The sequence below is a fragment of the Lampetra fluviatilis genome, chromosome 3 (genome assembly GCF_964198595.1).
Source record: "Lampetra fluviatilis chromosome 3, kcLamFluv1.1, whole genome shotgun sequence".
Taxonomy (NCBI): Eukaryota; Metazoa; Chordata; class Hyperoartia; order Petromyzontiformes; family Petromyzontidae; genus Lampetra; species Lampetra fluviatilis.
The window spans coordinates 28,251,366-28,277,543 of NC_136277.1; the positions used below are offsets into that span (position 1 = coordinate 28,251,366).

Here is a 26,178-nt window from a genome sequence, read left to right on the forward strand (position 1 = left end):
CATGGAAAATTAATTTGATAATGAAAATAAAAATACCAAACTGTTTTTATTTGACCACATACGGCTCACTGAGCTATATAGTTATTTTTCATAAGCGACTTGGCCACAAATAATAGCTCAACGAAGTGACTTATCACGTGGAAATGTATAGCAGCCAAATACTCTAAACGCGTGTTTCTAAATGTGGAGGGAAAAGCCGGAGGGCCCAGAGAGAAAAATCCACGCGACCACAGGGAGAACATGCAAACTCCAAATATACAATAGGCGTCAGGGTCGGGATGGAACCCACGACCCGTTGGTCGTTAACATCTCGCCACCGTGGTGCCCGATGCACCTAAAGAACAACGTTTTTTTAACTATTGCATTTAATTCTAGATTTTGTGTTGAGCACTGCGTGCAGTCTTTGATCGCCGCTCGCCCTCCGTCCCGACACGTCTCCATTCATTGTGTTGAGCACTGCGTGCAGTCTTTGATCACCGCTCCTCCTCCCTCCCGATACGTTTCCATTCATTGGCTACCACAGCCTGATAAGCTCTCCCCCCCCCTCTCCACCTCCCTTCAACTTGCTTATAAGGGATTACATCTTGAATCATTGCTTCACTTGATGCAGCTAATTCGGCTGTGACGGTCCCACCTGATGACGGAGACTTGTGTTGCCTCCGAAACGTCGTGAATTTTATTTTTTTTTGTTTTATTTTACTTTCATTAATTTTTATGTTTTTACTTACGTGACTTTACCGAAAAAACCTGAGAACATTGCATTTACCCGCTATGTATGAAATGTGGGCAATTATAACTTACTGGATTACAGAACATATGGATTTGAGAATGGAAATTAGAGACATTGATGGCTAGGTGAAGTAATGGAACTTGGGCAGGAGACATTGCTATAATGGCCAATGCACGAGATTTTCTGATGGAATGGCATCTGAACGAGGTAGCCCGCCTAAGAGGATGACCACCACACAGCAATGGAGCGATAAGATGTAGCTGATGTGGGCGAGTGAGACACATCATGGCATCGGAAGACTGTGAGGGATGGCGACAACATGGAGAGGCATTCGTGTAGCAGTGGATAGGTCATGGCTCAATAATTTGCATAACAGGTAAAAGATGTAGCTTGCAAGTAAAACAGCAAAATGACATTTTGATACACTCAAATATAATTTATTGTGTAAAAATAGCTCACGCTTCAACAATCTACAAACTCTTCATCGTCTGGGATGTGACTTCTCTCGAACGAGTGGCTTGTCGTGCCAAGCAAACATTCACGCCCGTCGTGGAGCGGTGCAAAGTCTGGATTATTGCATCACAGTTGAGCTTGTGCTTTGGGCATCCACCACATATAACTTCCTACTTTATCTACCGGTCCGTGCTTTAGAATTTGCTAACTTCCTTATGAACCTAGGGATGCCAGTACTGGATTGTACGAGGTACTGAGATAGTTTTGCCTTTGGATTTATTTTTTGTAGCGCTGTAATTCCGGGAAGAGAGACAGAGAGAGATTGTGAGCGTAGCTATCGTGTGTGTGAGCGGTGCCAGCGCACAGGGGCCAATGGACCGAAGAGGCCCAGGGACCGGACTAAAACGAGGAGGGAAATTATAAAGGGGGGAGGGGTGGGGGGCATTTAATTCCTTGCACCAGGACCCATGCCAATGGCGCTAGGCCACTGAGTGTAATGTCTGCAATGCACCACGTACAGCTTAATTAGGGTTTCACCCCTGAAGGGAAGGCAATGAACATGAATTGGAAAAAAGTGCAGCAACACGCAGGTAGTAAGAAGAGCTCGCTTGTGCATCATCGCTTACTAATACCAGTCATTCGCCTTACCGCTACCGATAAAGCACATTGACCCTTCTGCCACGGCAAAGGTGCACTGACGCCGAACTGTGCTTGTTATTCTGCGTCGCCTCGACGTCTTTAATTATTATTTTCAAACAAAACCTAGGCAGTGAGTCTCGCACAGCATAGCAACACGGCAAATTTCACACGTCGGTGAGCTTCGGTGGCGGCCTCGCACCCACACGCATCGCACGCACACGCGAGTTAAAGCTACCACATTTCTGGGAAGCTCATCCAGGACACGTGGTAAGCTCCCAGCTCCTACCGCTGTCAGCCCTGGCCACTCTTAACATTGCCACGCTCACTCAGTTACTAGCCCTGCTCTCACATGGTGAGTGGCTTGCTTCTTTCTGACGTCGTTGGCCCTGCCGACTGTTCATACCTACTCCTCTGCCAATGCCCGTCAACTACTCGGGTAGCCCCACCCTTTGACCACAACTCGAGTGGAGCACGCGGCCAGAAAATGTTAAACTGGAATGAAATCCTGATTTTTGACCAATGCTTCGGGACACCGGTACAGCTTTACTAAAAACCTGGACTAACAGCCAAAGCAGGTTGTTTGGTAGCTTTACGTGAAAAGCCATCACTGGTCACAGAGGAACGTGTCCCAGGGCCTCTTCCCTTTCGTCCGATGGCAAGTGTTCTCTCTTCAGCAGAGGATGCTGTCGGTCAGAGCCGAGACCGGAGGGTGATGTCGCGGTGGCCCGGGCGTGGAGGTTTCACACGGACTCGTACTCGCGCTGCCACTCAGTGTAGCGTGCGCAGAGGGTCCGAGCGGATGGCTTGGTGTGCGCCAGCACGTCCAGCAGGTCGCCCGTGTGCAGCGTGTCCAGGCACAGCGCCGGCAGGGCTTCCTCTGGTAACGCCACCGCCATCCCGACACAGACAAAGTGCACAAGATGGAAGACGAGTGCATTGATCATTGCTTTTTTCCTGGCCTATGACCACATCGCCTGGAATGTGCCTGACTTTCATCAGATCTCAGGAGCTAAGCATAGGATGGATCCTGAATATTGCTAGGATGAGTGACCTCCATGCACAGATTGTTATAGGCTTCGGCGCTATATGGTGGGCAGCAGAGTGCAGTGCTGCGAAATCCACTGGATAATATTTATATGCTGCAACGAATATGGGACTGCCAACAACCAGTACAAATGAATAGCGAACCAGTCATTCTTACCCCCCACATCAATTAATTCACAGCTGCAACAACGGTGGCTTACGCAAAGCGAGACTTTGACAACAGCACTCCTCCCCCGGTAACTTGAAGAGTTGGGCTCTGCTGTCTGCCTCACCTGGCCGGTGGCTTTCCAGCGCGTCGAAGATCTTGCGAACGGGCCGCATCGCCGCCTCCTTGCACACGAGCAGGATGTCCGACCCCGAGTAACCCTCTGTCGCCTGTTCGTCCATCACAGACTTCTTTCATTAACAAGAGCTTTATAGCTCATCGGATTCCTCCAGTATAAACAAATATTCAGATTAGGAAGCCACTGGAGCTACACACTTTAAAATCTTGATTGAAAACGAATTTATTTAGAACTGCTTTTTTTGTTTAGTTTGTTGTTCTTCCCGCGCACCTCGGATTAGCACGATTAGCTATGTACGGTGCGAAAGAAGTTCAACATGCATACATACACGTCGTCACCGTCCGCGGTCACACCTGATACATTCCTCACTAAACATATTCAAGATCACCGACCCAGACAGACCCGGCCGGCGACTGTCGACCCCCGCAGCCGGCCGGTTGCGGTGCGTCCTTGCCTGAGCCAGCTGCTCATAGTCCAGCTCCGTGCGGATCTCCAGCCCCGTGCCGGAGTTGACGGGTGGAAGGTGGTGCAAGATCATGGCACGCCGGGCCGCCGCGCTGGGCAGGTCCACGAGGATTCGCTTCTCCAGCCGCCGCAGCATGGCGTGGTCCAGCTCCCTACGGACACAAAGGCAACGATTCTCCTGGGTAGTCTGTTACAGGCTGCTGAGGCAAGTGCTGTTAGTTAAAACCCTATTGAGGCCGGAGCGGCAAACAAGAGCAGGGTGGTGTGGGTAACACCATGCCTGAATGCCTCCGTCTTTCCAGTGCTGATTTAAGGTTGAGTCGATCTAGAGGAGGCCTCGGACTGGTTTAGATATCGTTCTCCAGCGATGTTAACCATGGCTGAGAATTGAACTCAGGTGGCCGAATGCGTAACAGTGTGCTAAGCACTGCACCACTAATCCCCACAACACCCAATCGGCCCACACCGAGACACAGTACTAACCTTCACTGCCTTGTGCACAAGCTTTGAATCTACAAAATTAGTATTGTTCCCGAAAATGTATTCCACGGTGCTATCGGTATCATGATGGAGACACAGAAGTGCCCATTCAAGAGTCTTGCCGTGCGGTGCATTAACCCTGTGATAGAGAATGGCCCGAGGGATGTGATGGAACCATTTGTGAGATCCCTATCCACGCGAGAGGCACACTTCTCAACACGCCTTACTATACAGAGATCAGCCGTGCCCGCCGCAGGCTTACCAGGGCAGGTTTGATGCCGCCAACACAAACACAAGGTCGTCGGAGCGTGCCAGGCCGTCCATCTGAACGAGCAGCTCTGTTTTCATGCGACGGCTGCCCTCGTGTTCGCCACTGTGCGCTCACAAAACACGTGGCCGTACTGTGGTCTCGCTGCCTTTTGGGGCCCCTACGGTAAATGTGATTGTTGAACCTTTACAACTTTTTTTAAATTCATGTTAGGCCCTTTAACATGAAACTTTTGGATGAAGGCCTTCTCACACCTTTCGGTCATGCGTGCTGTTGACCAGTACGGGCTGGTGACAGGCAGGTGCTCATGACCAGTTCAACTACCACTCAACATTACCCAGCAGGGGATGGACGTAGCGCATTGCGTTAACCGCTGTGGCACTGCTGCACCCCATTCACTTTGTAGGTTATATTTGACTCACTGTAAAACCTGATTACGTTCGATGGACATTACGTCAGACAGATGAATATAGTCACCACCGGGCATGGCTTTAACTGGGCTGTGTTGCATAATTAGTGGTTGTACTGCACGCCCGAAGCGTAACTTGGGTGTGGTGGATTCTGCACAGATGTCGCCATCGCATGTTCAAAACATCCACCTGCATGTCAATGAGGTGCCTGTAGAGGGCAGTATAGCAAGGTTTTCTACAACAGACACTCCAGCTTTCCTGCCCGTACAAAAATGCTCAGGTAAATGGCCAAATATCCGGAACACTTGTGAAAATAGTTCTTAAGACTCGGGCGTAATTTTAGAAATAAAACATCCTCATGCCATGAGGTCAGATTGGGGAGGTGTTCATCCAGCAGTGGAAAGATAGTGATTAGTGACGATCCTATTTATTTGGTTAATTTATAATTCATTGCTGAACTATGAAAGTAATTTCTTAATCGCCAGACTTGGTGGCATATGCCTGTAATCCAAGCAGGGTTGGTGGACCACGTATATACATAATCGCGTGAGACACACAGTTTACCAGGGTTATGATGTGGCCTGTACATTGCAGTAAAGGTTGTTGGACGTTTTGGATTGTCTTCAGGCAATCATGTTTCCTCCTGCATACTAAAATACTCATAGAGAAAATGACAAAATATCCCAAGCCAATCCCTTGCAAAAAAAAAAGTCTGAGACTCAGTGAAGCTTTTCTTTAAATAAATAACTAAACGACTTTGTTTAAAGAGGCAATGCCCCATTGAGCTACACCATCTTATCAGCAGAAATGCTTTCTGCCTATCACTGAATTTATTTACAGAGCACTTTGTAACTCGCATTCCAATAGCTACCAGAGACATACTGGTTAGTGGATGCAAATGGCACACAGAGTGCAGCCTTAAACCTATCGCGTGGTCAGGGTCACTTAAGGGATTGTTAAAGGCCTGCGGGCAAAAATCCCATTGAGGCCCCCTTGGCCTTTTCTAAGGCCCACTCAGATCTGAGGCCTGGGGAAAACTGTTCCACCTGTCCCCTCCCCCACCACCATCTCCTCTGCGTCCGCGAGAGTGGCGTTGGCAAGGGCAATTATCTCACCCAGCGCCGCCAGCACCACGTTGCCCCATGACCGACTCCAGCTCGTCCAGGAAAATCGTAGACGGCGCATGGTACCGAGCCAGCTCGAATAGCACCTGCGGCACAGGGAGAGAGAATCCAAGCTGATCTAACTATTAGCATGGTTGGCTACGTACGGTGGGAAAGAAGTTCAAGTTCAATGTGCTCGCCGTGGCCCCGGGGAAATAGAAGTGATGGTCACTGCCGGCAATGGCACCTTGACGAGTTTCTCCGAGTCTCCCCGCCACTTGCTGACTATGCTGGAGGCGGAGATGTTGAAGAAGGTCGTCTTGCACTCAGTGGCCACCGCTTTGGCCAGCATTGTCTTGCCGGTGCCTGTTGGAAGAAGGAAGGCAAACACTGGGGCACTCGGACAAAGCTAAAGATGTAGGAGCCAGGGTTGTAAAATCGCTTGGTCTGTAACATGGCTATTGAGATTAATGTTATTGCGAGTCAATTGTATGCAAGTGGCTGCCAGCCCACTTACTTGTGTCACCTGCTATGACATATGGATCAGGAGCATAGACATTGACAAATACAATTGAACAAAAGCTGAAAAGTGTGCAAAGTAGCACGAAAAGGATGCATGCTTCAAAATACGGGAAGAGGAACACATGGATGAGTGAACGTATGGACTAGTAAACATACACTGTGTATAATAGTGGGCAGGGTCATATTATCCAGTAAGCACAGTAGGCACTGTGCCTAGGGCCTACAAAAACTAAACGGCCTACGAAAATAAATGTACCATGTTGTTTTTTGTATGATAAAAATGTAACCAAGATATCTTCTTGAATAAATATATTTACATAGCAAGGATAGGCACAGTGCGGCAGAGTCATGTAATGTTTTTTTTTTATATATAAGGTGATAGGAATTAACAGCGGAGATTAACTTTTCGAGACTTTTTCATTATAAAATTAGCAGTAACATCTTCAAATGGTGTTGATCGCACAATGTCATTCTCAACAGAGAGTAGTGCAAGGGGGAAACGAGCATTGTTGTCCTACACGTGAAGCAAGCGAGTGACAGCGGCAGTAATAACATGGGTAGAAAGTGATCACTTAGAGCAGGGGTCGGCAACCTACGGCTCCGGAGCCGCATGCGGCTCTTTACGGGCTGCTTCTTGACGATATGTACGTATGTACATAGATGCATTGCGGCTCTTGAAATACTGAATTTTGTACCGAATTGGAAAGAAATGGCTCTTCTTGTTATTTTGGTTGCCGACCCCTGACTTAGAGCCTACGAGAACCTTAATCCGGCCCTGATAGTGGGAAATAGCAAGTGAGTATCGTGACATGGCTTCTGCGAAGGTTTCTGTGCGATGCGGTGAGTATCTACCTGGTGGCCCATATAGCAGGAGGCCTTTCCATGGTGAGAGAATGCCGGTGAAAAGCTGCGGATACTAAAAACCGTGATGCGATAAAGACAAAGGGCACAGTGGTTAGCGCACTGTGCTATAAACCCAGATACCCTGAGCTCGATACCTGTCCTTGGTTAATGTCAGTGGGGAGTGATATCTGAATAGGTCCTGCTTCAACAACCATGACTGACACAATGGGGAGGCCTTCACCTAGAAAAACAATATTTACCAGCTAAGGCCCACTGAGATATTTAGCTCTTTATCAGAAGCGACCTGGCCACAAGTGATAGCTCAACGAAGTGGCTTATCGCGTGGAAATTATCGCAGCCAAATGCTCTAAATGCATTTTTATTCAAAATGTGGATGGAAAAACCGGAGGACCCGAAAAAAAAATCCATGCGACCACGGGGAGAACATACAAACTAAATATACAGCAGGCGTCAGGGTTGGGAACGAACCCACGTCCTCCTGTATACCAGGCGAGGTAGTTAACATCTCGCCACCCAGCAGGGGATTGACAAAGGGATGTGAATTATTATTATTATTGTTGTGATTTTTTTTTATTGCAAAATAACAAAACTCACTGTGGCACGAACTTCAGAATGATATTTGCTTGATGGCAAAGGTGGGCATATCACTAAATATAGTCTGTTCTTCCCTCTGTGACTTCTACTTCCAAAGCTGATGAGTTACAAAATCTCATTCTAGATTTGAAGCTTTCGTGACTGCAATGATTCATATTCTCAGGTTTTTTCGGTAAAGTCACGTAGGTAAAAACATTAAAATTAATGAAAGTAAAATAAAACAAAACAAAATAAAATTCACGACGTTTCGGAGGCAACACAAGTCTCCGTCATCAGGTGGGACCGTCACAGCCGAATTCGACTTTACCGAAAAAACCTGAGAATATGAATTACAAAATCTCCATTGCTGCTTTTAAGACATTCAAGGTCTTGCCACGCACTTCTTCCCTGCGGTCATCTCTCCTTACTGGTCTTCATGCACGGTTTATTCCAGCAACTGCGATCATGCCCACTTTTAATACCACATTTATATTCTCAGGGTAGTCACCCCTTCTTTTTTGCTGTTCCCCATGTGTGTCCACATCACTAAATCCCACCTCAGGTTCAAGTCCACAACGTGTAGGGTTAATCATTCACCACTCCCTTTATACGGCATGTACGAATGCCCCTTGTCTATAGCAACTGTATCCTCATGCTAATTAACATTACATTGATTAATGTAATGGTATTGTATTCATGGATACTCGATTTGTTCTTCCTTGACTCTAAATGCCCATGATTGGCCCTTATCATGCACCAACGTGCAATAGCCATCCAGATAGTCATAAACCAACTTCAGATAGTCATGTGTACAGGGTGTTTACTTTTAAACTGAAAATGGTATGCTATCATCACTCTTCGCACTGCTGAAGGCCTAACAAATATAATACGTTGGTGTTTATATATAGCTTCATTTGTGCCACTGCATCACGCAAGGATGCGCAATATGAAAATACTGTACGCAGCGCATATATTGCGATGTTTTCAGCCAATTAATGAGTGTTTATCCTGACACATTCTCCATCCTTACAACAAGTAGGCTTTACATGAATAGCGTTACCTTAATTGGATAGACAACAGCTTCTTTTACCAGACGCTTGGCTGCATCAAGGCCGATGATGTCATCCCACCTAACGTTGGGATTTTGCAGATAAATATCCTGGAAAATTGACGAACGAAAAAAGTTAAATCCACAATCATTATCTGCCAGCCTTAACGGTTTAAATGATTATGGGTCGCTGGTACACAACATCTTGGGGTGGTTTCTATATTCTGGCAGTAAAAGTGACACTTGCAACTTTACTGTTTGTTGGTACAACACGTTCAGCGTAAGTGGTAGACAGTGTTCCAAAGGGGGTCACTAATGTTCAACTGGATAAATGGCTCGGATAAGGCCCCTCGGAATGCCCACGCAAGCAGCTGTTCACGTGTCCCCACACGCAAGCAGGCATTCCGGTGCACAACGTGCAGTGTGACACGTCTGTGCATGTCACACTGCAGCGCATATTTATTGTGCCCTTATCAGATTCTCGTACATAACTTGGAAGAAAAAACATTTGATTCTAAAACATGAATTGTGTGGTTGGAACGATTGTCACTGCACCACTTTTTTAGTCGGGGGCTCAAAGCCACTTTTTACACAACCCCCCTCTCCAAAGACAAAGATCCCCCGTATAGCCTCTACCAGATTGTTGGGGCAAGTGCTGTTAGCGATCACCTATGAAGGCGAGCACGGCACACAAGGGGTTGGGTGGCCAGTACCACGCCCGGCCGCCTTTGTATCCCTAGTGCCGATGTTTACACACAGCACCAGGTATTCATTTGAGACTGAGTCGACCTAGGGGAAGCCCAGGATCGCACATACGCATAGCAGCATGCCATACTTCACCCACAAGCACAGCCGCATCCCGCACCCCCCACTCAAACGACATCGCTAACCTACATCACGCACGCAAGCACGCCAATACGCGCATACCTCCAATTAGCACGGTTGGCTACGTACGGTGGGGAAAAAGTTCAACATACAACATACATACCTGCTAAAATAGAGTCTAAACTCTTGAGACCGATTTAGTCTTTGACGAACTTGTTATTGTATCCTGACTTAAAGCTTTCGTGACTGCAGGAATTCATACTCTTTGGGTCTTTTGGTAAAGTCATATATAATACACTGCATCACCTCTAAAGGAATCACCCGAAATGTGCATTAGCTCATTAGTTTTCAGAAGCTAAGCATTATTATAAATACCTTTTTTTAGGTTGTTGTCCTTCCCCCGCACCTACGATTAGCACGGTTGGCTACGTACGGTGCGGAAGAAGTTCAAAATACCATACACACTTACACCAGCGACCCACACTTCTCCCACAAGCACCAAGGCAGTCCATAGTCTTGACAAAAGCCTGCTTACTGGCACAAACGAGTAAACAAATCGGCGAGCAAACAGAAGAGTGGCCGGCACTGTGTGTGCTGGGTATTTACGTACTCTGCTGATAATGGAGGCCAGCTCCCTCATTTCTCCTGTCATCCCCGCAAACGCACCGAGCGGCTTCAGCAGACGGTCCTGCGACGACAACGACAGTGGCGACGTCTGTCATGGACTTGCTGTAGTGCGCCTGTCGCACGAGTGTGAGTGTATGTGATAACATATGTTTTGTATGGATATCTGAACCAGTTCTGGGCTTTTTCTCGGTCCACTCAGCATTAAACGAGCACCTGGTGCAGCGTATAAACATGAGCACCGACGAGACAAATGCTGCTGAGCACAGGGCATCGTGTGCGGTCCAGTCTTAATAAGTGCTCGCTAACAGCACTTGCCCCAACAGTCTGTAAAAGGCGAAATATACGATGTCCCTGTCTTTGTATGTCTGTGTGTGTGCCAGTGGGGAGCGATAGTGTAGCGGTTAGCGCGCTGCGCTATGAACCTGGCGACCCGGGTTCGATTCCCGCTCACGGCTAACACCAGTGACGATTATCTGAACCGGTCCTGGGTTTCCCCTAGGTCGACTCAGCTTTAAATGAGTACCTAGTGCGGTGTGTAAACATCGCCAAAGGCGGTCGGGCGTGGTGCTGGCCACCCACCCCATCGTGTACCGTTCTGGCCTTCATAGGTGCTCGCTAACAGCACTTACTTACCCCTACAGTCTGTTAAGGCTATATGGGGGATCTTTGTGTGCCAGTGTAAATGCTTCGCTCGTACATGCACACACCGTAGGGTCGGGAGAGCATCCAGTGGAGCTGGTGGTGATATCTCCCGAGGCTGCACGGATGGCATCTCCGATCATGCTTCGAAAGTCGATGATTTGACCCTGAAGTACAAAGCTCAGGATTAAAGGCGCTGTAGCATTTTTTTTTATTTCAGGTGCATTGCAGTTATTTATTTTTGTTTAGCGTTTTGTTTCGGAGATGCAAGTCCCAGTGTGAACTTACTCACAAGTGGAGGGACGTGCTGAGTATAAACATCATCAGTCGTTTATCCACTGCTAGATGAAGGACACCCCATGCCATTTCCATTACTCGTGGTCCTGTAATTTACGGCTTTAGGTGTTTGATAAGGAAACATTTGCTATACGATCCTGAAATAATCATGTTCTTTACACAGGAAAGTCTCAAGGGGTTCCAAGACTTTTCAGGACTAACCTGCATTGGGATTGTTGACCAATTCCAAGCGTGAGCATTTGGTTTGTGGGAGGAAGCTGGTGTAACCAAAGGAATACTCATCACGATACAAGTGGACAACATTCAAAGGCTCAAACTCAAAGATAAAAAAACAATTGCTGAGCTGCCATCTCCTGACAACCTCACAGCCACTTTTGGAATGTGTTAAGAATGCTGTGTGCCACACCGTGCACAAAAGAAACCATCACATTCAATTTGATTCTGCACATTTGGCTAAACTCCAGCGTTGAAAATCAGAAATATAGATTTGACTATATTCATATTATTGGATCTTTCGGTAAAGTCACGTAGATAGAAAATTATAAATAATAAAATAATGTTGAAATTTCTCATAAAATAAAAGCAAAAAACCCACGACGTTTCGATCGCAATACAAGCGGTCTTCATCAGGCAGAGAGAAAAATGGATTTTACTGTCATGAGAAAACATTACTGTCCGTGGCAGGGGGGAAAAGTGCTGCCTCCTGAGTGTGTGAGCCAGAGGTCACTTGAAGAGATCTCAAAGGGAGCCACAGTGGCGAGATGTTAACTACCTCGCTTGGTATGCAGGTCGTGGGTTCGATCCCGACCCAGACCCTGATGCCTGTATATTTGTAGTTTGCATGTTCTCTCCATGGCCGTGTGGATTTTTCTCCGGGTCCTCCGTTTTTCCCCTCCACATTTAGAAACATGCATTTAGAGTATTTGGCTCCGAGAAATTTCCACGTGATAAGTCACTTCATTGGCCTATCATTTGTGGCCAGGTCGCTTCTGAAAAAGAGCGATATAGCTCAGTGTCTTTAGCTGGAAAAATTAAAAATAGTTTAGTTTAATTTAAATCTCTAATATTCTTTTTTTACATGAGCCATTCTCTAACACAAATGATTGCACTGCTCTGCAAGACATGTGGATGGACACTCCGTCTCATGACATGACGCCAATAGCACAGTCGGTAAACATTTTGGAGAAAATGTTAACGGAGGGAAAAGAGCGCGCTGGTTCCTTACACGCCTGTGAGGAGGGGCGCTTCCTCCCATCGTCCTGCCGATCGGCGCTACATTCAACCCGAAATCCGCTTCGGCAGGAGTAGGCTGTTCAGTGGCCTCCTGCAGGAGTCAAACATAAGCAAGGACAACATAAGTGACCACAACGGCACCGGCAAAGGTTACCAAAGGTGCGCACAAAGAATTGCAGGACAGATTTTCAAAAAGGTAGTAGTTTTCACACGAAAAATCAAACGGAAAAATCACAAACGCGCGTGGATCATCTCGTGTTTTCCAACATGAGTTTGCGCTGGAAGGATTTAATTGGCGATCAAAACAGCAGAGCTTATGCCAAGCACGCAGAGAAGCAGTTAATTAGTAGCTGGCACTGAGACGATAAAGCTTTGATATCGGCTCTAGCCCCCCGGTTGGCGGGAGGGCACATGCAACCGTTTAATCAATTTGGATCATTTTCTGTCGGGCAAGTTCTTGATATTAACACAATGTCACACTAAAGTTTCATTCAAATTGGAGCATCCTTACAAGGGTTATCGCGTCTCCCCCCCCCCCCATTACAGACAAATGGACTAACTGACGGAGCCAATGCACAAACAATTTTACATTAGTTGGAAAGCATTTATTTTAAATTATAGGTTTATGCTACATTTAGCGAAGAGGACTTATGACATAATGCATGTGAAGTACTTGGAATGTGATGTACCAGTTATGAAGAACATTTGGAACATTTATACAAACATCTAAAAGAAGAGTTTGATTCAGAGAAAGCCTCTATTTAAAACAGAACACCCATTGAAATAATGGGTCTATTTATAAGTGACTTATTACCATATGTTCGGGCAGCTCAAAGAGGAAAAACTGTGAAATGTAAGTTGAGGATTTAATCGATTACATCCACATAATTAGCCTTGAGAATCGAGTGTGATCTGACGGTTTGCAGTCCGAATGTAAACATCTGATAACAAAAGCACAAGGCTGAGAAACACAAATGCATTTTTTCGTGCCCCTTCCATTTAACACTTAAAAAAACACATGGTTACCAGTGTGCATCAATATTTACAACGTTAGGCGTTTTGATAAGGAGACATTTGTTAAACAATCCTGCGTGCTGCTTTTTCAAACTAAAAAGGCTTGGCTGCCTGCCCAAGGACATACGATGTGATAATTAAATATTTGTTGGTCATGCCTCGCCAATAATATCAGTGCGTGGAAAGCCCTTTATTTTCATTGAATTAAATGTCATGAATTCTGGAGGTATTCCCATCTTTTATTACGGTTACTGTTATAATCATCACCGTTAAAACCACCGCAGGAACCTGACACTTCGAGCACAGAGCACGCATTCATGAACACCGTTACATTTAGTCGATTCCCCACGAGAAAAAACACACAAATATCCAGCGTCGCTAGCTCCGTAAGCAGCTGGCTAGTCTTGCGGTGAGCCTTGTGGTGATTGCTCACCACTTAGCCAGTCTGCACAGCAGTACTTACGTTTTCATTTCCTCATCTGCTCAGTAATTTTTATTGAGCGTTCCAACGTAAAGCATTGCGTTTATGTGGATGTGAAAGACCTTGCGACATCACTTGCAAGAATAAGCCACTCTTTGTCATATGCGTAAATGAATATCTGGTGGCTCACCTGAGCTCTCAGTCGTGGACATTCCACATCACTATGGCAGAGATCTATTTTTTTTTTACCAAAGGACAACGAATAAGTGATCTAGCTAAAAACATGTATGGTAGGCACCTGACGCTGACCGTTTTTAGCGCATGCACAGCCTACACTGCCGCCGCTGACCGTGTGCTAATACTATTAAACCTCAATGGGCTCTCACCTAATGAAATCAGGGGCCTCCTAGTACGCTTAATGAGCGGGTGAGCCGCATCCAGGCGGAAAATGCTCTCAGGATCAAACCACCTCTACGACCCAGTTGTCCACTCTACGCCCGAACAAACGCCATTACAATTAAGCCTTTCCCGTTCCGAGACGACTGAAAGTTGCAGGGTGGGGGTCCCTCTCACCGCTGAATCTCGGAACGCGCAAGCGGTTCAGCGTGAGTTTATTTAAAGGCATAGCACCGTTGTTTTTAAATACATTGTACTCCTTGTACTCACCACAGAGAACTGATGACGTACACGACCGCACTCTATGATTGCTGACACCAAACTGTGCCACACGTCCTCCTGCATGGCCTTGTGGGAGCCTCGTTACTGTACATACACAACCGCACTCTACGATAACTTGCGCCAAACTGTGCCACATGCCTTCCCACATCACCTTGTGGGAGCCTAAAGCTCGCTGCCTTCATGTACGTCATCAGAACAGGATAGAGTTAAGCCCTGTGCAAAATGCAGCATCGTGTTGCTCGGCGTCGAGGAGAGGGTGGCCACACCTGCCGAGCACCGTCCTTTACTTGCGCTGCCTTCTTGGCTCCGTACTGGGATGGCGGGCGTTGGCTCATGCCGATCCGCGGCAGGGGCTGCGACGCATTGCTCACTGCTCTGTGTGGTGCGATCAACGAGGAGGAAAACAACTGTTAAATCGTTAAAAAAAATGTTTTACTATTTTTATTTTACCAGGTAAGGTCCGAGCTATATAGCTCTTTTTCAGAAGCGACCTGACCACAAAAGATAGCTCAACAAAGTGGCTTATCACGTGGACATTTCTAGGAGCCAAATACTCTAAAAGCACGTTTTTAAATATGGAGGGAAAAACCGGAGGACCCAGGAAAAAATTCACGCAACCAAAGGGAGAACATGCAAACTTAAAATATACAGTTGCGAGAGTCGGGATCAAACCTACAACCCGCCGTATACGAGGCGAGGTAGTTAACATCTCACCACCGTGGCGAGCCCACGTTATGTGCACGGCACTTTTGGCAACCCACTGCAGGATGAGGACCTTCCCATGCCTTGCAGGTTGTGGGGGGTTATTTGACTGTACTTCATTTATTTAAATCAAATTAATGAATTCTTTTTCAGCCTTGCTTACCTTTTCTCTAGTTTACACTCATATACATAATAAAGGTTTTTGGGTTAGATCGCGTAATTTATAAATGTGTCGCAACCCTCCACCACCCGATGTTGCTGGATGTAATTACCAGCGAAACGTCGTACTCAAAAATTGTAAATGTTGTGGATTCACTCTTCAACAAACCGGTGGGCTAAAGTAGTGAACTATTTGTCTTTTGTCAACGTGACACTTTTTTGCTGATTGGCCGTGTCGGGTAGTGGAGGGTTGCGACACATTTATAAATAACACGATCTCACCCAAAAACCTTTATTATGAATAGTATTGGTCGCGGAAGCCTACGTGTTAAATTACACTCCTATAGTTTGTTTCTATTGTTTGTTGTTGTAACTTGCTGACCCACTCCTACTGGACATCTGTGAAAAATAGCGTTGTACTTCAGCACACCGGTCGGTGTGGGATGGTGAAGGCAGCGAACATACAAATAGGAACACAGACGTACAGTCGAGCAATAGATGTTGCTACCCACAACATGGCCCCCGCCGCCTTTGACACATGTTTTGTGCATGGTCGTCACCTATTAAAATCTGATTATGTTCAGACATCTGATGAGAATAGGCACATTCCAAGTGATTTTGTCATATCAAGGGAAAACATTCTAACAAATGTAAGGAAGTATAAATGAAAACGCAAGCGAAACATCATAACAAGTGGAGCACTAGAAGTCATATAGACACGATGCACAATTTTAAAATATATATGTACGTGCAAATAGCATAGTTTAAAAGAGATCTGACGACGTAGGCAAGTAATTCCAGTAAAAAATACTTTAAAAATCTACTTGGAACTTTTTTTATACGTAACTATATTTTGTAAAAAAATTACAATGCTCTATTTCTTAACAACATCACATTACCAATTACGGTCATGAATATGATACAATCAAAAGACCTTGATAAGAATTAAGATACAATAGAGCAATTAATCAAACAAATATATTCAACCCCATTATGATTATAACCTACAGATTTCTGTTTTAAATTTTCGGTGTTTCTCGAGAATGTGTAAGATTTTTACAACTCATCCTTTGTGAACCACTATTGTGCTCGCAGACTCACAAACGCGCAGAGCTTCCCGTTGGGTTGCGTTAAACGCAATAATTGGCGCGCTCGCGAGCATCCGCGGCCTCGATACCGCCATCACAAATGGACGGCGTAGGCACACCGTGCTCGGAGTGCCACGGAAGATGAATTTTCCTAGCGGTCGCGTGGCCTCGGAAAATAAATCAACCGAGTGCTAACCACACGCGGTGCAGGTTGCCGCCATTGCGTCGCCTCTGCCGACCTCGTGTGAATAACGGCAGAAATTACCTTCTCAGCTTGCCTCCGGATTTCAAAGGAAATCTGCAGTTTTCCGCTGTGATCGAAAAAGAAAATACATAAAAGGTGTAAAAAAAATGTAAGGAGCTGCATTGATGGACATTAACACCGCCTTATATCAGAAAAGTATATAATTGGCTGAATATTTGGGCAATAGCCCTTTTTTGAAGCAATGTTAATGAGTGTGGTAATTTTTTATTACGTCAAAGTATTAATTATCTCATTTTAAAAACGTGCAACTTATTACCCGTTGGCATACCACGGCAAGGGCAGCAGAGTCAAGGATACAATTGGAAACGTAAAAAAGAATGGGAAAGAGAAGAGAGAAGAGAAAGAATGGAAAATAAGAGGAAACGGATGGAAAGGAGTGGAAAAACTGGAAGAAGGGTAATGACAGATGAAGATCGGGAGGAAGAAGCGATATAAGGGCCTGGACATTGCAGGGAGCAGCATGTGCCTTACAGGAGGCGGGGAGAAGGGAGGCATTTGGAGTGGGGGTTGCCACACACAAGCAATTTTATTCATGGGAGGCTTAAACTGATTTAGATATATAGATGTATAAAAGACATACTCTTAGGTTTTTTCAGTAAAGTCACGTAGGCAAAAATAAATACTAAAAATAATATTAATAATAATATAATAATATTATTAGAAATAAATAATACTATATTCATAATATTTTTAGAAATAATAATATTATATTATTTCTATAATTTGTATTATTTATTTTTACCTACGTGACTTTACCGAAAAAACCTAAGAGTATGAATCCTTGCAGTCACGGAAGCTTGAAATCTAGAATGTATAAAAGACAGCTGTGAATGAACACAGCAGAGTCTGTATTTTACGACTTACTGTTCTCTCCCAGCTTTTTGGTTATTTTGGGATATTTTTGGAACTTGACGTAGTAGTATGACTCGTACTCCATCATGATGGTCTCCAGGTCCACGTTGTCGCACACTTCGTAGCGCCGCAAGCTTGTGTTCGTTTCTTGTTCCAAGGCGCTAGCGGTGCTCATGTATCTAGGAAACAGAGCTTGGTATTGGCGTAAGTGTGAAATATCCTGCGAAGTGATGTATTCATTTCCATAATGTGCCATTCGTAAATCTTTCAATTCGCACATCCGATGAACGCCAATGTAAATAAGATGGGATGTCCCAAAGTAGCGGAAAATTTCTAAATAACAGCAGAGTACAATTTGAACACTAAATACCTCTGGTAATCACAGTATTGCTTCAATTTATTCAGACATTTTACTTTCAAAGAGTACTATTTTATATTGCAGAACATGCAGATGAACACCATAACTATAGTTGATGTGTTAATAAAGTGGATACACAATACACACTTGGTTAAGGACATTGCTTCAGGTGCAGGCATTTCAGAAACACTGTTTAAAGGTGTATTGATTAATGGTTGACATTGATTCAATTCACTTAGAGACATGCACAGACTTGCTGCGGTTTGCTGGTGAGGTTAAGCGAACGGCAAACGCCAAACACAAGAGACAACCATTGGAACCTCCTTTGCCAGTAGCAAAATATGATCATTGGTTTTGTACCCTTTTATCTGGCAACAAAACTGACGCCTTTTGGCGTCATCTGGTCCAACACGATGTGAGATGAGGCTCTAAGAAAGCTGTCTCGGGTGTGGACCAATCAATTTCAAGGACAGTGCATACATTATCAGAGTTGTGTTTTTTATTTGCATTCCGACCGCAGGTATTGTGGTCAATACAAACATGACTCCTTGTAAAAAAGTTGTCAGTTTTGTTGCCAGATAAAAGGGTAAAAAAACAATTATCACGAGACCATTTAATATCACAAGTCGAACCGTTTTTGTAGCATAACGCCACTCGTTTATTGACAGTGTCTCTATGCTTCAATCGTAGTCAAACTATATTGCGTAACACAATATAGCTTTTGGCGGGACGGTATTTCAATTTCTAAGATATATATTTATTTCACAATCTCACTGACACACTACAGTACAGTTGCACTGTACGAGTCACTGATCTGAAATCCAGATATCCGTGCAACCACTTCACAATGACAAGCCTGGACATGGGCAGTCACTTTTCAGATGAATCTGGCTTTTGTAAATGTCTCCACTTCGGGGCCGATTCAATTACTGGTCAACGATTGTTTTCCTGACAACATGCGTATCTCTCGAAATGGCGTTTGCTCACCCGCTGTCCGTCAAGTAGTGCAAAATGAGGACCAGCAGATTTTTTCGGCGAGCTTCTGTCCTGAGCTCATCCTGTGGGAAAAAAACAGAAGGCCCCATTGCATTAAAATGACAGTAACGTCGTTAATATTACCCAGGAAATTATCACCGTATCAACGCTCTTTTGAGGAGGGTTTGCGATGTTTGATCAATTTCGTGAGCATTTCAGAATCAGAATATTTTTGTTATACTGGAGGAATCCGATGAGCCATGAAGCTCTTTTTTTACAGATGTCCAGTCGAGGCGAGTCACAACGTTACAACAACAAACAATACAAAAACACGAGAGGAATTTCAGAGTATAGGAAAGATAAACAAATCACTTACAAAAAGAAACAAGTAAAACTAAACATTGTTTTTCTTACCAGGTAAAGCCCACTGAGCTATTTACTTATTTTCATAAGCGACCTGGCCACAAATGGTAGCTCAACAAAGTGGCTCATCATGTGGAAATTTATAGCGGCAAAATAAGCTATTTAATTTCATTTGGGAGGAAACCCACTTACACTGCTATCTCCAGAACACCTCTCAGACCCACATCTACAACACTTGGTAACCTCTGGTGGCCGAAGTACTATCAAGGCTCATACCTGCTTAGTTCTCGAGAACTGACACGATCGGTTCATTTTATGGTGGTTTGATCGCAGACATTAGTGCTGGCGCGTTTTTATGTCAGATTATTCAATGTATTGGAGATATTCCTCAACATATCAGTCAATTCTCTTTTTACAACTTGGGTTTAAAGAAAGTAGTTTACAGCATCAAAAAGCATTGATAAAAGTGCAAAGCAAATATAACAATTAGGGGTATAATAATACACCCCCACCCCCAAAGCGACCGATGAATCGTCACGATTCTTGGCTGTAATTAGATGAAAGAATGTATTTTTTTTCATTGCAGACCCGAATGGCTGCAGGGGTCCTATTGCTCTATTAAAGACAACATATACAAATTGAAACATCAATTCCAACACACATTATTGTATGCATGTATTATGAACTTCAGAAGTGATATTAATCGATGGATCAATCCATTATGTGTATATACACAAAAAAATCGTTATTGGGATGTTTCTGTGTTTCCTGAAAAGCTAAGCATATTTGAGCCCGAATGAATAGTGATTGGATGAGTGATCACCATGCACACAAAGATTGTCAAAGGGCTGTGTTCCTATGTGGTGTGCAGTAAAGGGTAGTGCAAAAACATTAATTGTTGTACTGTACTTCTATGCTTCCAAATCTATGCTTTCCACCTTCAATCCGCATTGACCAGAGGTAGTGATGTACAGTCAAACAATCCCCATGACATGTACGGGTGTAAAGAGGCCCCCATCTAGCAGTGGATTGACTAAAAGGGTGCATATATTTAAGGAGAGCAAGAAAATGTGAATTTATCTCATTTGTCTTCGCGCATGCCACAATGAGTTTTAAAAATATGTTTAGGAGGTGGCAATACTGTGACATTTGCCTAATTGTATTCATATACTGATTCGATGTAATCGGTTGTTAGGACTTAGGGAGAGTCTATTATGACAATAAGCCACATTCTATGGAGTAAACGCAAGGAATTCAAATTACAAGGGCTATTTTCAACACTGCACTCACACATACTCAAGTAACAATACAGTGCAAAAACACACCATCCAAACTTACACACCACAAGCTTTATTACAAAACTGTATTATGATAATGCTTTAACGCTCTTAAACATACTCAAATAAAACAACACGCAATTTATGTTATGATGTACAGTGTAATGGTTCACATTTGAATACATAATTTGGTTAGCTACTTCAGCATCTGGTGTTATTCGTTTCTACATTTACATCAAGATTTGATATAGATGTCATCTGTGAAATGAAATTATATGGAGGAAATATATGGGTGATATATGAGAGCAGATGTACTGCATTTCAATTGTGCGTTGTTCCAAAATTCTTTATTTAAACAGCAAATTGGAAATCATCACATGGACTGTGACGGGCATACTAATAAGGTAAGCACTGTCTCAGGCCAAACTGGATGGGCAGATTAAAGGAAGACATGAACCAAAAAGACACGTAGCGCTTATTTCATAATCTTCTATGCTATATATGTTTTCGCTTTGAATTCCACACTGTCCAACAAAAGTTTTCAGCTTTCTTCATGAGATAACAGACTTTAAAATCACGGTCAGGGGTACTCTCACTGCGTCAATTATGTATCTAACTGTATGGGAGCAGCATCACATTGATATCATGAGAGTGCCATCATGAGACGCTTAGCTGTAACTTAAACATTGTGTCTAATAGCCGATGGATTAATATCTAAAGATGATAGTTATTTTTTCATGTCTTCCAATATTGACACTTACAGCCTCCCTGACTTGGTTGGCAGTCTTGATGGCCTGGTAGGACATCTCCATGGTTGCAGAGTCCAGAGCCTCGCCAGGTCTGCCTCTCAAAGCTCCGCAAGGGGTCAACCTTTCACATGGGCTCTATCAGGTAGAACTGACAGAGAAGTGTCTGGCAAGGGAAGAGAGCACATGCATTTCAGATAGGGTATTTAAGAACGATTGATGTGCCCTAATTTAACCAAATGAGAGCCCAATGAGATCCACTGTTTTGCAGGGGCATTCCTGAACACGTTAAATAGGAGCAGTTGTCATTAATTACAATTTTATTGCAGGGAATTATTTTGGTTTTGACAGTAGGAAAAAAAGCCTCTTCTCAAAAATTATTGCCACGTGGTATGTAGTGTCCAATTCATAGCAGAAGGGATGTCTTGGTATTTACCATCTACCACAATATTTCCCTTACAATCTTCAATATTGCTGTATGGACTGACTCCTGCCTATCCCTCTCCTCTCACTCTACTGCTTTGCTCTTCCCTCCAACTAATAAGGCCTTCTCTCATAACCTTCTATCAACCTCCGCTCAATGTGAAGTCAATCCTTCTCTGGCGGTGCCCCCGTATTCTGGAATTCCCTCCGCTAGCAAAACATAATGTGCTGTCAAATCTCTACTTAATTATATGTTCAAGTTTTCCTCTTCTGCTTATGACTGACTTTTTCCTATGTATGAAATGTCTACATGCACACATACTTAAAAAAAATACAAACCTCCCTGTTCCAGTATTTCCCCTGATGTACAAATCACAACACATTGTACAAATGCGGACACATTTTAATGCTATAAAAATGCAAATGTTGTATTTTAAGTTGGCGTGGATGCAGGAATTGAACTTACCAAGTGACAGTTGTGCATCTGAACTATTTGCACAAGCAATTACAACACCTGCCAACTCTTAGCAACAAGAGTAAGGTAATACTCCTTTGAGAGTTAGTACAGTCTGACTATATCTGCCATCCTTCTGGGACACAATTAGTGTAACATCATTTTCAGATATGGCATGGTTGATTGTACATCCATCACCCTGTTGGGATATAATTAGAGATGACACTCCTTTTAAGCGAGGATGATTCTCCTGTGTGTGTCTCTTAATTTGTAAACTGTCTGTGATTTTATTCATAGCCCTGTCTATTTTGCTTTGATTTGATTTCAGTTATTGCTGCTGCAGAGCCCAGCAATTAGCTTACACTGCTATGTGGCAGGTTGTAAGTGTTCAGTTTTTAAAACGCCAAATGGACTCAGCAAATTATTACACAATAATGCCAGAATCAGCTATAAACGTGGATATTTAACATCCTGTGGCATCAGTAATAGCAGATACTTTGTCCAGCAAATCGGTGCTGTGGTGAGCAGAGTGTTTAACTCACAATCAGAAGGTTGTATGTTCAAAAACCCTGTCAGGGGTCAATTCAGCCAACCATCATCATCATCTCTCTGGGGTCAATATATCAGTTTCCAATTGTTGATAAGTCAACATTTATCATCAAATGAAGTGACTAGTGGCCCTCACCGTTGGAGATTAACTTTTCCCAATTGTTACTTTGGCTTTGACTTGACTTTGACTTTCAAGACAGCCATATTCATATAATAACTATGTTAATTCTAGATTTGAAGCTTTCGTTACTGCAAGGATTCATACTCTTAGGTTTTTTCGGTGAAGTCACGTAGGTAAAAAATAAAATAAAAAATTACTAAAAGTAATAATAGAAATAAAATAATAAATCACGACGTTTCGGAGGCAACACAAGTCTCCGTCATCAGGTGGGACCGTCACAGCTAGATTTGCTGTATCAAGTGAAAAAAAAAACAATATGTTAACAGATATTTTTTGTGTCACTCCAGTTGGTGATGAAGGTCTCCCAAGGCAATGTCCGTCGCGGGGGTTGTTGTACAATACTACACCATGTTTGTCATTGCACTTCGTTGAAGGGCATCATTCGCCACTGATGTTAGCTGTGGCTGGGTATCGAACTCAGGTCGCCAGGTGCATAGCTTTAGTGAAGTGGTTCTTAACCTGGGATGCACGCACCTCCTGGGGGTTACGAGATGCCCGTTCTGGGGGGTGCGAGACATGCTAGATTTTTTTTGAAGGTAAATCATCGACATACAAATTGAACACGGGCACGTAAGTACAACTACTTTGTTTCATCAAACCTATTGACATAAAACATTTTTACGATTGAGAACCAAAGGGGTGCAAGGCTGCAGTAAAGGTTCAGAACCACTGCTTTAGTGTGCTAACTGTTGTGCCAACACCTCACCCCCATATCCATATACCAGAGGTGTGGACTCGAGTCATGTGACTTGGACTCGAGTCAGACTCGAGTCATGAATTTGATGACTTGCGACTCGACTTGGACTTGCATAACAATGACTTTGTCCCACCTATGAGATGTGGACTCGAGTCATGTGACTTGGACTCGAGTCAGACTCGAGTCATGAATTTGATGACTTGCGACTCGACTTGGACTTGCATAACAATGACTTTGTCCCACCTCTGCCATATACCGTACAATATCTTCACCATGCCAAGAAAAGTTCTTAATATGTTTACGGGGATGATGGGTTCTGTACTGAGCTAATGCGCAACCGTTCGAATAATGCCAAACTGCTGCATGGCAATACATTGTGCAGATTATTATTCTAAAACTGCTTTTCACCTGCTCTTGTCGCCGTGTGCATACCAGGTGCTCGACATTTGGTGTTTGATAATCCACTCCAGATAGCAGTGGAGCGTCAATTGCAAACACAGCTGTATACAAACCCTTCAGCTCCACATCACCTGTGTGCCCCACCAGGCGCTTTGATAAAAGTGCAAAGAAACATTGCTGGTGCCAAGATGTGCATACGCGTACATGAAACAATATAGATTTTTAGATACTATAACCAATAATATTGTGCTTACAATGTTAGCATTTCAAGAATAGCTTATTTTTAAACATATTTCCAGCGCATATGCTCGCTTGAGGAAATAGTTGGGAGTTTAACAATTCCCAATAACAACATTTCAGTGTTAAATTAATTTGCACAACACATCTGTGCCCTCTGCAATTAATCCTCGGATTACAACCTAAGGGGTTCTCTTCGTCGGAACTAACAAAGGAGTGACAACCAAAGGAATATGACCGCCACGGAGGAGGAGAGATGAAACCAGCCGGTGGATGTGTGTGCTTGATGGATTGTTGCATCAAGGGGAGCAGTAGCGTTCTCACGCTGCCCTACGAACCGCCAATACCAACACCAGTGACGATGATTTGAACATGGTCCTGGGCCTCGCCTTGGTCGACTCAGCCTTAAACGACTACCTGGTGCGACGTGTAAACATCGTCACTGGGGAGACAGAGGCGGGTGGGTGCTGGCCACCCACCCCCTCGTGTGGGTGCTACTCGCGAACAGCACTTGCCCCAACAGTCTGTTAAGGCTATACGGGGGATTTTAGTTTTTTTGATGGATTGTTGCAGGGTTGGACAGCCTCTCTCCTGACTCATGGCCAAAGAGGACTTTTAAATGCCTTCGGCGGGCCATTCGAAAAAACACACCTCTGTCCTTTTTGTAACAGCAAATAGCTCTCTTGCTGCGATAGCAGTGACTGAAAGTGAGAACGTTGCTACAGCCAGGTATACAATCTTCCCTCTAGTACCCCATTAGTGTGGCTGAGATACGGATAGATATCGTGCACGGGTCTCAGGTATTTAATGAAGTCGCGGCCCATACATTTTCCACTGTAGTTTTTAAATTTGCAAACCTTAAACTCATCTGACACACGTGCAATTTGCAGTGCTGCCGCTCTGGTGATATAATTGCGTTTTACTGAACAATCACAAGCTATAGCACATCCACAATAATGCGTAACATTGTCATAGTTACACGTTTGAGAAGCTGTAAGAGTTTTTGGTTAGTGTAATCCATACAGTTCAAGACTATTGTCGTTATAATTACACACTCATTGCACTGCTGAGCCGTATTAACTTCCATTGAAAGTCTTCCGAGTAAACAGCAATTATAACTTACAACTAACGTGCAGTATACTCTTGGTTCTTTCGGTAAAGTCACGTAGAAGGGAAATAATAAAATAATATTTTATATGAATCCCTGCAGACACGAAAGCTTTAAATCAAAATTTAACGTGCAGTAGTTTCACCGACATTTGCAAGTAGTAATAATGCAAACAGTAATATAATCCACTGCTGATACACAGTCTACTACTACCCACGCCGTATCGATCATAGGGGTTGAACTATTGATCAAGCACGAGTTGGTAACCGGTTAAAGTTGCCCCATGACTCATTCACAGATCAATTGCCACCGATGTAGCCGTGAATTGAACTCGGCCTGCCCAGGTTCCATAGCGCAGTGAGGCGAACCACTGCGCCACCCCTCCGCTTCCTTTTTAAACATGCCCGGTGTTTAATATTTAGTCGATTAGCATTTTACTCCGCCGTTAATTAAGTTGCATCCATTCATCTCCTGCGAATGGGACACGTGGGGGGCACATGCAGAGGTAGCAGTCGGCGGCCGCGCGTCAGTAAAGTCGTTATTACTGCAAGAAGAAAGTACATTTCTCGCACATATAAATAGCCCTTTATTAATATAACTGTGTCAATTCGTAATTGTATCCCCCCCCCACCACCAACTTAAACACGAACGTAATTTAGAGCACGAACTGTACCGTACACCAAGAGCATCCGAACCCGTCACCGTTAGCGACGCACGACGCAGCTGCC

At 44.1% G+C, this 26,178-nt stretch overlaps 1 protein-coding gene across 3 annotated transcripts; it reads right to left on the minus strand.

Moving 5' to 3' along the window:
* Positions 1-1,151: 1,151 nt before the first annotated feature.
* KATNAL2 (katanin catalytic subunit A1 like 2) lies at positions 1,152-26,178 on the minus strand. Of its 3 annotated transcripts, XM_078885994.1 has the most exons (17): positions 26,129-26,178; positions 21,418-21,568; positions 19,029-19,099; positions 17,696-17,862; positions 16,832-16,877; positions 14,884-14,992; positions 12,497-12,595; positions 11,043-11,141; positions 10,319-10,396; positions 8,896-8,994; positions 7,251-7,314; positions 6,124-6,242; positions 5,889-5,983; positions 4,358-4,468; positions 3,605-3,767; positions 3,139-3,241; positions 1,152-2,699 (listed from the first exon to the last, which is right to left on the minus strand). In XM_078885994.1, the coding sequence occupies exons 2-17, from the start codon at positions 21,466-21,468 to the stop codon at positions 2,563-2,565; spliced, it is 1,611 nt and encodes a 536-aa protein (XP_078742120.1). In that variant the 5' UTR covers positions 21,469-21,568; positions 26,129-26,178; the 3' UTR covers positions 1,152-2,562. The 3 variants fall into 3 exon arrangements, with proteins under 3 accessions (XP_078742120.1, XP_078742121.1, XP_078742122.1); XM_078885995.1 differs by lacking the exon at positions 4,358-4,468; XM_078885996.1 differs by lacking the exon at positions 21,418-21,568 and having other exon boundaries at positions 26,129-26,135.

Bases quoted from the DNA above. Each gene is read 5' to 3' on its own strand.
- KATNAL2 (XM_078885994.1), bottom strand. From the start codon at position 21,468: ATGGAGATGTCCTACCAGGCCATCAAGACTGCCAACCAAGTCAGGGAG. The intron at 19,100-21,417 runs GTAAGTGTCAAT...TTTTTCCCACAG, and splicing joins CCAACCAAGTCAGGGAGGCT to GATGAGCTCAGGACAGAAGC. The intron at 14,993-16,831 runs GTAATTTCTGCC...CGCACCACACAG, and splicing joins TCCGGAGGCAAGCTGAGAAG to AGCAGTGAGCAATGCGTCGC.